The 11,268-nt window shown below is 43.4% G+C and overlaps 2 protein-coding genes across 2 annotated transcripts in view; one reads left to right on the forward strand and one right to left on the reverse strand.

Moving 5' to 3' along the window:
- Positions 1-715: 715 nt before the first annotated feature.
- Positions 716-6,959, forward strand: coq4 (coenzyme Q4 homolog; the record flags this gene model as incomplete). The annotated part of the gene is made up of 7 exons (XM_080529640.1): positions 716-785; positions 1,840-1,995; positions 3,952-4,048; positions 4,212-4,314; positions 4,437-4,566; positions 4,845-4,938; positions 6,007-6,959. The coding sequence occupies 7 exons, from the start codon at positions 716-718 to the stop codon at positions 6,206-6,208; spliced, it is 852 nt and encodes a 283-aa protein (XP_080385766.1). The 3' UTR covers positions 6,209-6,959.
- A 3,350-nt stretch (positions 6,960-10,309) lies between these two features.
- Positions 10,310-11,268, reverse strand: part of bspry (B-box and SPRY domain containing) — a gene marked incomplete at both ends in the record, with an annotated part of 4,554 nt that continues 3,595 nt past the window's right edge. The window contains 2 exons of the mRNA XM_080529641.1: positions 10,310-10,845; positions 11,248-11,268. The exon at positions 11,248-11,268 is cut by the window's right edge and continues 104 nt beyond it. Coding sequence (XP_080385767.1) covers positions 10,310-10,845; positions 11,248-11,268 — 557 coding nt within the window. The remainder of the gene's footprint in view (positions 10,846-11,247) is intronic.

Raw genomic sequence — 11,268 nt, forward strand, 5'->3', positions numbered from 1 at the left:
GAAGGCTATGAGTGACGACCAAGGTTACAGATTAGCAACAACAACAGTACGCAAGTGTGCAGCTCCCTTGTTGAAACCTATAGGCTGAATACATTTTATTATAGATAAATTGTGACAAACTGCGAAATCGACTTTTTGCAGTTATGTGCAGTGATAACTTTGTAACCGATAGCCGTCGTCAGGGTTCCATCTCAATGGGGTTCCATCTCAATAGTGATGAACGCGTCCACTTTTACTCTCACCCACCCCTTCTTATTTTGGGTTTAAAGGTAGCTTTTATCCGTGATGTTGCCTCACCATCGTTAAATGTTTTGTTGTCACCTGGTCAGTTTTGCAATGTCAAGGCATATGGAGGAAATGAGACTAGGAGAGGAAACAACTTCTGGGATGTATCCGACATCTGCGTTATCTCTGAGCTCCAAGTCAACTCCATCTACCTCTATTTAAGACTTCCGGTTTGTATTTGCAAACGGTAACTCACAATTTGCATTACCAATTAAATGAAAACATTCGATTGAGATACAGATGGGCCATGTCTATGATTGAGTGCTACTATAGGCTAATGGTAGTAAAAAAAGCCTTGGAAAATGTTTTTTTGTGTACAGTGCATTATGTTTTCCCTGTGCAATCTAGGCATCTTCTCGCGCTTTTATTTTGAAGGCGTGAATACGGTGAAAAGCGAAACCGGAAGTGTTAATGGAGCTAAATAGAACACATGATTTCACAAATGCTGCGCTTCCATGACATTGTAACGCGGGGAGCCAGACGCTGGGGCTCGTTTGAAGGTATGCATTAGGGACTGTACAAACATGTCATGTTAAAAAAAAAAGAACGCGCTTAAGTTATTGAATATAATTCCTTGAGCTCCAGATTTGTCATAGGCTATGTGCATGTGATTTTAATACATTGATTGTCCATTGTTTTAGGCTACGCTATAGCCCAATCACATAATCATATTAAATAGCTAGGGAGAGACTAATCTCAATGACTAATTCAGAGTCATTAGTCTCTTGATCCTGGGGGGTATTCTATCAATGTCGCTGAAGAAAAATCCAAGCATATTTTTGATACGTCTCGCGAGAAAATTCTGGACTTTCCTTTAGCGACGTTGATGGAATATACCCCAGGTATCGCTGAAATGGAGTCTGTGCAAAGAGCACAGTGACATTGACCTTGACCAAGTGTGACATTGACCACAGTGACATTGACCAAGTGTTGGCAATAAACAGAAGACTGGAAACTACCTGTGGTGCCTGTGTCAGAGGACCTGTCCCTCATTCCCAACATGTCTACCATGCAAAAAAAAACTCTCCATCCCCTCTACCACCCCTGTACAGTTTCTCTACTGTAAAAACGAAACTAAAATGAATCTAGCATTATGACTGCCAATGGCCCCTGGCCCGAGCAGAGATGACTTTTTCTTGTGATGACCTGATGGATAGTTGATCCACTTGCTTAGTCAAATGTCTTTGTTGTTAGTCGTTTTGGATAAATGCAGGCCAGGACATCCCCATGCATTTATTCACATCACATGATGCTCATATTACTCGGCCTTCTGTGTGTATTAGCCTAATATTGATGACCATGTTGTCTGCTCCACCGGTCTCCTTCTGTGCTCTGAAGTGCAGCAGGTGTTCTAATATCTGATAAGATCTTCATCTATGGATTGATATAGGCTACCTCTCTCTACATGCTTTTGAAACTGAGGGGAATCTAATGACCTTGCAATATGATAATGCCATATACAATTTTGTATCCAAATATACATACAAATGTATACAAATATACTGCACAACATCATCATGTCTGATGTGCTGTAGCCTATCCTCTCACCCTCAGCCCTGAGTGTCCGGTGGCAGCACAGTGGGGCTACAGACCCTGCAGACAGCCACTATGACAGATTATACCCCGGACATATCCCCACCAACCCCATCCAGAAGGCCCTGCTGGCTGTGGGCTCTGGGGTGGCAGCCCTGCAAGACCCCTACAGACATGGTGAGACACACGCAAACATGTCCACTTGGTTTACAGTATGTCCATATTGTCTATGATGTATTGCATGATCAGATTTATTATTATTATTATTATTTTATCATCATCATCATATTCATACAGAGAGGTGACTTCATTCTGATCAACCAGACACATTTAGGAGGTTTTCCAGACACAGATTAAGACTAAATCACACTTTCAATCGAAAATCTCCACTGAAGACTTTTTAGTCTAGGATTAGTCTTTATACGTGTTTGGGGAAACCACCCCAGTGTGTGTGGATGAACTTTGAAATTTAGCCAGCTCTTCTAGAAACTGGCTCATAAACTTCTAACAATCTGTGTTGGCGGCTTGAAAAAAATATGAAAGAACAACCCCATGCCACACTGCTTTCTTGCAAAAATCACTGCATTTATCAGTGACATACATCTCTTGATCAAAATGTCAGTGACTAAACTCTGTGATTTTGCAACTAGATCAGATCTCATGCTAGAATTTATTCGGCCGATATATAGAATTCTATAAACCAGTGTTAGACCGTGACGTCATCCACCTACAGAAAGTACAGGCTAGCCTTTTCTCAATTCTTAGGAACACAACTCCTCTCCTCCATCCTCCACTCATGTCCTCCTGAAAACGAATTGGATTAGATCTAGGTTCCTCCCCTTACATATTCTCCTCCAATGCTTTTTGATGGAGAAGCAAGTGGAGGACGGAGAGGACGTGAGAAATCATGCTCCTAACAATTGAGAGGGCCGATGTCTTCATTGGCAGTGAATTTAAGGAATGGAGTAGGACCATCCAGCCTGCATCAATGCCAACAACTGGAAAGGTACAAGTCTAAACATAGTGAACTGACGACTGATAGCACCAAGGTCAGCTCGTTCCAGCGAAAGCTAAGAACACAATAACCTGGTTAGAACTGACGACTGATAGCACCAATAACCTGGTTAGAACTGACGACTGATAGCACCAAGGTCAGCTCGTTCCAGCGAAAGCTAAGGACACAATAACCTGACATTTACTATTTGATATGAAATACGCTAATGAGAAGCTCTCTTCTCTGGTCCTGGGTACATTTATTCCAGATTGATATCCTTTCTCTTCCCAGTAGAGAAATGAGGCACAAGTAAGCAGTGTTGCATGGGATTTGTCTTTACGGCGGCTTCAAACATAACATGTCTTATTTGTTGTCTTCTCCAAAATGTCTTGTGACGTCTTTTTTCTCGTCATGCCGGCCATTGAGATGATTATTATTATTATTTATTTAATTTTCTTTCAGGGAATAATTCAAAGTAGTGGTAACAAACGATTAAACACAGGAGAGAAGTACAATGACAAAATTCCCACAAACCTTCCCTCCCTCCCCCTCCCCACCCAACCAAGATATTTTATCTCACGACCTCAGATTTGCAGAAGTCCCATGATACTAATATTAATCCCAGAACAGGCAATGTTTTAGTAAACAGTTCTTATTATCATCATCTGTCACATGGTTAGAATGTTTATCTACAGAACAGGCCCGTGGGTGGGGATGGATGAGTAGTTTCTCTTTTCTTTCTTCTACATTTGCAATTCAAGATACTTGAATAAGCTTGAGTTTCATTTCTCAGTAAAATGATACCAAGTGTGGGGTGTGAAAAAGAAACCTACAGGTGTGACATGTAAAATAGAGAAGGTTCCTTTTCTGAGAAGGTTTTGACACACAAAAAAGAAAAAGGATCTAGAATCAGTATTTAGTGATCTTAAAACAGTTGTTTGTTATACTGTGTGGGCTCTTCAACACTTGTAATATGAAAAAAGTAATTTGCGCGACATGAGAATTGCCGGCATGCGGCCCTTTTCCCTAGACCCGACCGTATCACATAGTATGTCTTTTTCTATGATGCAAATGAACCACTTCTACTACTACTACTGAATAACAATCACCAACTGACAATTTAATTTCACTGTGCACAGACATGGTGGCCGTGCTCGGAGAGACCACGGGACACCTGGCCCTGATGAGGCTCCGCAACAGAATGAGAGGCGACGCTGAGGGCTGCACCATCCTAGCGTATGTCACGTCCTCCGCTGCCTGAGTGTACAGTGACGTAGCAAACTGATCTGTGTGTATGGACATGCTGTGAATGTTTGTTTGTAATCTGGCCGTTCATTCTGTTCTACGTTTTTATCATCTGATTTTTGACTTTGTCCCGTGTGATCTATTTTCACTTTAGAGAGCGTCCACGTATCCGGCTATCGACGCTGGATTTGTCCAAGATGGCCTCTCTCCCAGATGGATCATTTGGGAGAGAGTATCTCAGATTCCTAGAGGACAATGTGAGTGTGGGAAGAGCACGGACTTCTATAAAGAAAGATTGGAGTGGTAGTGTACATTTGTTTATCTGCATCTCTCTCTCTCTCTCTCCCTCCCCCCCCTCCTCTCTCCCTTCCTCACCCAGCGGGTGACCCCTGACTCGAGGGCAGATGTGAAGTTTGTGGATAATGAGGAGCTTGCCTATGTCATGCAGCGATACCGAGAAGTCCACGATTTACTGCACACCCTACTGGGCATGCCCACTAACATGCTGGGTAAGTCAAACAGTACCTACATTGATCTCGCTTCACACATTATCCATACATGAATTTCCTGTTCCACACATAACTCACAAAACACTGAGGTACTGTATTTAGTGGAAAGCATCTGTTCATAGATGAGTGTATTGATGGTCGGCTGGCTTACAATGGAAGAATCCACGGTGCTTTTAGAAATGAGCGGGAAGGGGATTCACAGGGTGTGTTTTCAGTTGCGGCAACGTAAGCAGCGTGCCGTTATTACTGTGTTGTAATCCCCCTTCGTATTCCCTCAGGTGAGGTGGCAGTGAAGTGGTTCGAAGCGGCGCAGACCGGCCTGCCCATGTGCATGCTGGGAGCAGCGTTGGGACCCCTGCGTCTGTCCACAAGGTTGGGCTTTCTCAGGCTCTCATGTTCTCACTTCTTCTTTCTCACAAACCCTGTTCTCACAAACCCTCCCACAGATATGAGACTACAGTACGCACTTATGTTACCTTTCGGTCAGTTCTCTCCATATAACACACAACTACGTGAATAGACACACGTTGATGGTGAGGGATTAAGAAGGGTGGTGAGGAGTTCCATGTCACACAATATTCTATGCTCTTGGGAGACCCCTGCCCTGGCCCAAAGTGTTCTCCTGCACCCCAAAGGATGTCCAGGATGTCCGCTCCCAAAGCTGACTCATCTCTTAGCTTGGTCAGTGTGATTATAGGTCATCTTCAGCCACAACAACATGTTTGACCCTTTATGTGCTAGTTAGGGTTAGTTTTCGTTCCACTTTCAGTGAACCCACCATCAAACAATCTTTATGTATATTGAAATACTTAAAACATGGATTTTCACTGTAACATTTCAGGGGGTGGTCTTTAAAATATCAGTTGTCTTCATCTATGGAATCCCCTGTTCTAAGAGGGCATGGGGGTAGCATAACCATCGACTGTAATCACCTAGGCGACATACACAACCAGAAATTCTCAAAGATATTTGAGATATGGATATAGAGATACAGTAGATTCGTGAACTGTTCAGTCTGGCATGCATTTTTGCCCATGGCCACTTACAGTCAACACACATTCAGTAGGTTGAGGTGTGGGCTTTACAGGAAATGAACCATAACCTTGTTACCAGCACTGTAATCAAACTCTTTTTTGGTTATTGTTATCTCATTTGTTAAGCAGGAAGTCTGTACTGTACAGACTTTCCTTCCCGGCCAATGAAACATCCCCCAGGTGTGGGGAAACAAATGCTTCCTGAATGAAATGTCATTGTCGTCATCATGACATGACTTAAAGGACGTTCTCTGTTCTCTGGGGGAGGTTTCTGTATTCCTACTCTGTAATTCAAACCATTGCCTTCTCTGTCTGGTACTGGTAAGAGAATCCCATTGTTTGTGCCTGACTGTTTTGTTCTTTCCCTCCCTCGCTCCGTCCATCCTTCCATCGCTTCCCCCCCCAGCCGTCTGCAGCCCCTGGTGACATCCCTGGGACCGTGGGCGGTCCGTAATGGCCGCCAGGCCCGCTGTGTCCTCAGCGTCTTCTACGAGCGACGCTGGGACCAGAGTCTGGTGGACCTGAGGGAGGAGCTGAACATCGAGCCGCCACCCCTCGCCGTGAAAGCCGCCAGCCAGAGGACCACATCGTCGTCATCAGGCTCCTAGCAGCCTAACCCGACCCCTCCTCACTGATCTCTGCCTTCTAAAGCTGCTAGTGTGTCACCGGAAGACGGACAGGGTGGGAGAGAAATGGAGTGGCATTCTGGGGTGGCGTCATGTCACGGGAGTGATTTAGGCGTTGTGTGAGATGATTGTAATTATAACGCTATTAGTCAAGCTGGGTGGTGTCATGGTGAATGATTCACAATTGGGAAGTGGAGGGAAATACCTGAGAGATCATGACCCCCTGGGACCCCCTCCCGTGCTGGGCTTGAGAAGGCTGGGGGCTGTACGTCGATTCATCTCTGAAGCGTGCTCCAATGCCATGGAGGAAATGGTCGACTCATTGTGTAAGAAGTGTCTCAACCAGAAACCAACGTACAACAGCCAACTGGGAATAATTGGTCATGTAGTCACCAACACCAGTCATAGCAAGGGGATGACTAAAGTAGATAGTAGATAAATAGTTTCATTTGGTCTCCCTCAGACTGAGACTAAGAAATGTTATCTTTTCCAGTATGACACATGGTACCTGACACTAATGCCAATCAGATAGTCGAGGCAATTACAACAAGCCTGTCCTCCGATTTCTACCTCTACCAGTCTCCTCTGCTATCAGAGTAATGTTTTGTGTGATTTGGATTTGCCAGTAATGTTATATACATGTTTGACGAAAGATGTTTGACGAGCACAGTACTGATTACGCTCTTTATCTCAGGTGTGAGACGTGAAGGTATTTAATAAATGCTGTTTGCACTTGTGAAAGCCAGTTTCAGTGTCGCTGTGTGGTTAGCATGAGATGGAAATCGTGACTAGTTCATCTCGTACCATCACCTGGGGCTGAGGGTGATTTTAATTGGAATGTGTATTATTATTATTTTTTAAGTTTGTTGGAAGTCTTGGAATGTATGATAAGGAGCCAACACCGTCAGCATGTCAACAGCAATGCATCAGCTAGATGATAACAACATGCTGTTGGATACTTAATTGTAGTTTTCTAAAAGACCCATAACAATACTTAAGTCCACATTGTAGTTTTTCCCACCATCATTACCTCATTTTAGATTTTATTACTGTATCTTCCTTGTATCCCTTTTTATCAGGAAGAAGGAAGTTTGTGTTACTCATGTTTTTTTCCCTGAAGGAAGTTAGGCTACTACAAATATTTAAGCTTTGTTTGGTCAAGATGTTGCAATCGTTTTCTCTTATGCAATTACGACAGGAACACCTATAAAACATCTATAAACCTATAAAATGGGTGTATTGATCTCTGCTCCACTGGACTCCAAAGTATTACACCACTCATAACCATCATCATACTGTACCATATCTTGTTGATTATGTCCCTTTATTGAGGGCAATCAAGTTTCTATTCTATTCTATTCTTTCTGTCATGTTAGCACCTGTTTAATAGATCAGATGTAATTATTGTACATACTGCACCATAGGTGACTACAAAAAGCGAATGACTGTTGAATGCACAATCCAGGCTTATTTTGATGAATCTTGTGAGATTTATAACAAACAAAAAAATCCAGCCTTATTAAATAAGCTTGGATTTTCCTTTAGCGACGTTGATGAAATACCCCCCTGGACTGTATAGCAGTCAGGTGATGCCAACCTCCTTGTCCCCATCATCATCATCACCAGGACTAAACACCGGATCTGGGTGGACCGGGTTTTCTCCGCTGCAGCCCCACTCTTTGAAACACTCTTGTAAACTACATTTAAAAATCCAGCACACTCTTCTCCGTCAAACAATCCCTGAAAACCCATCTTCTTAAACTTGCTTTTAATGTTTAACTTAGCTTTAATGTTGTTTTTACTGACTGCTTTTATTTTACTTTTTATTTATCTATATTCTTATTCTCACTCATGGAATGTAATGTATTTGAGTACTATACAAAATAAATGCATTATTATTATTATTATTATTATTATTATTACTATTACTATTATTATTATTATTATTATTATTAGAACAGCTGAACTGCCTTGAGGCACTGAGATGTTGATAAGGTATGCATTAATAATATGGATCTGCATAGAAACAGAATGAGAAGAATGGTGCTTAGATCAGTGCTTAAGGACATGCCCATTCTAATCCATCTATTTCTACGGGTCTGCTGTCCAATGACCTGAAATATCGGACTGATTATCTCCACTCAGTTAAACTCAAGAGACAACCTTGGAAGTTCTCCATAGCATGCTGTATTGTAATTAATTTGCAGGTTTTCAAGTGTTTTGCTTTAATGGCATTCTTGACTAACGACATAACGGGGTTATGTCCTTGATGTATCTGTCAACTAAAGCCTCTTTCAATATAACCTCTGCCTCAACTGTAATATCTATGTGATCATTAGGCCTACCAGAGAATCTAGGGCTGTGTGATTATTCATACTACCCTATGCTGCCCTCTCGTGGATACACGTGCAATTACCTCTTAGCATTTGAGAGAGGTTGGTAAAAGCAGGACACAGTGACCCCTGCTGCTCACACCCAATGTAGCGATAGATACCGAGAGTTCAACGACATCCTTTCTCTACTTACCAGAGTCTGGTAGACAAGTTGACAATAGTATATGCCTTGATGATCATTGTCCCGACTGCACTAACTCCTTTGTGTCAAACATCACAGCGATGAGTCGATGACCCGCTCCTGGGTAGAACTCCAGTCCACAACATCCGAAAGACAGACAGACAGACACCCCCATTCCTCAAGTGAGATGCGGCGCTGCTCCTGGTCCAATGCACTTGTCATTGCCCGCCTACGACAACTCACTTTTCTGGGAAGTAAAGGCTCCCCGCCTCCGTCGTCAGATCTGCAGCTAATCCCGAATGCTGCACAGCCAGTCTGATGTTCAATCTCCCTAAATTCTCCTGTTATCACACTTCTCTCCAACAGCCTTCAGTGGCTTCCAGTCGCAGTTCACATCATGACCGGGCGTTCATACATTTCTTGTAGTCTATGTCGCGCCCCAGTGATGGGATGAGAAAACCACCTCTTGACAACACCTATCATCCTCCTAAGACCCGTCCCCTCCTAGCATTTCTCTATCAGTGGGTGTGTAACCTGAACGTTTGCTAAAAATATATATTGCTAAACGACTTATAGTCTACCGCCACTGCACTGTGACTGCTTCTAAGCGCTTATTCTTCTAGAAAGTCACGTGCGAATCGTGCGATGATTGTGATGTAGTATGATTATAGTTGTTTCAGTGCTACTGTAGGCGAATGTAGGCCTATTGTAAATCGCTCTGGATAATGTAATCTATGGTTTGGTGTTAGATCGTATTGTATTGTATTTAATCTTTATATTGTTTAGTATTATTTTGTTGTGAAGCACTTTGTAAAAAAACGCCATGCAAATAAACACGATGGATTGATTGTCCAGACATAGTAAGACAAGTCATTGTCATCGTTGTTTCATAATAAGATGCCAATAATATTTGTCAAGACTTGACTGCAAGACACGTGCATATGAGACATTGTTTAATCAACTGGATCAACCAGCATGAAGGAATCTCTTCTAAAACGTACAAAAAGATCTGAGGTAAACCATAAGAAACATTGCCTTCTTACCCAGCATTTCAAATCCCTTGGTAACTTAATTTACCAAAATAGATTAAAAAGAAATACTAATGATATTTAATCATAACAGTAAAAGTTTTTTTTTTTTTTTTTTAAAGAAGCATAATCACAAACATTCAATAGATAGTGTTACACATACAGAACTACTGTATAAGTTGATCAACAGACTAATACAGAAATCTCTAGATATCATTCATTAAAATAAAGAAAGAATAAATAAGAAATGTATCGCTCACACTCAAATGATTGACTACCTTATTTATGCATCACCTCTGAGACCACCTCTTTTTGGCAATCTGACAATTTCTTTGAATGTTATGCAGCTTTGTTAGCTACGTATACCCAAATGTTTGTTTGCAGTAATAACGGCAAACATGAATTCTAATCCGCATTGTGGACGGCTCCTATTGTCTTCAACAGGTGTGGTCATTCTAGCACGACCCACTGTACTACATCAGTGCGGACATAGTGATGCTACATATCTTAACACAACGCGGACTCCTTCTCCTCCTAGAGGTCAGTGGAGTAGTGTAACACTGCGGTCAGCCACAGCGAACGCAGGCAGCAGGGGGTCCCTGAAAGGGTGTCTTACAGAATACAACACAGCCCCGGAGTCTGGGTCGTAGAACAGCAGTGTGTCCGTGGGCCAGTCTACAAGCAGCCCCAGCCTTTTGGGCCTCCGGACCACCTGCAATGGCACGTTCCTGCCCGCGTGGCAGAAGGAGAAGTCCCCGTCGTAGTGGGACAGCACCCACGACTGGCTGTTGTATCCCAGACGCGCCTCGTTCCCCATGCCCTTCCGCTCCACGCTGGCGTAGCAGACCCCCACCTTGAAGGCTGCGCTCTGCCCTAAGTCCAGCAGCCAGCTGTGGGTGCCGGAGGTGATGGCCTGGGAGCCCAGCGCGTTGGGCCAGCTGTCGAAGCGGGCCGGGTCGTAGAGCGGCGACTGGCGGGCGCGCTTGGGCAGGAAGGTCAGAGTGCAGAGGTCGTCGGAAAGGGACAGCAGGGGGCTGACGGTGCGCTCGTCAAACGTCATGGTCGCTGAGCCGCAAGCTAAAGGGAGAGGCAGGTTGTTCATCAGCATAAAACTTCACCAGTTTATATTAATAGTTATTGAGAGACTTATGACGATATAATAGACCGTATAGCTGGGACTATGGTTTGAGAGACAAGAGTATAATACGTTAATAACATTGACGAGGCTATCGATAGGTCACTGATGCGTTAGGCTTAATTCACAGACTCGTTTGGCGTTTTCCGATTCATGGTGAAGGTTAGGATTTGGGGAGGGTAGTAAGCTGATCTTAGATCAGTAATTAAGGACACTTCATTTCTAGCCATTATTTCAACTTGGGGACCACTGAGGGAGACCCTCATTTTTGGTGGGGCCAAGTGAAAAGCCAGCTTCACCCCAGAGCCCTTGGAGGGTGGGGAAGGGAACCCCGCAGCATTTACCGTTGGGCCCTAGCAGTATGG

The sequence above is a fragment of the Nansenia antarctica genome (assembly GCF_963989245.1).
Source record: "Nansenia antarctica genome assembly, chromosome: 4".
Taxonomy (NCBI): Eukaryota; Metazoa; Chordata; class Actinopteri; order Argentiniformes; family Microstomatidae; genus Nansenia; species Nansenia antarctica.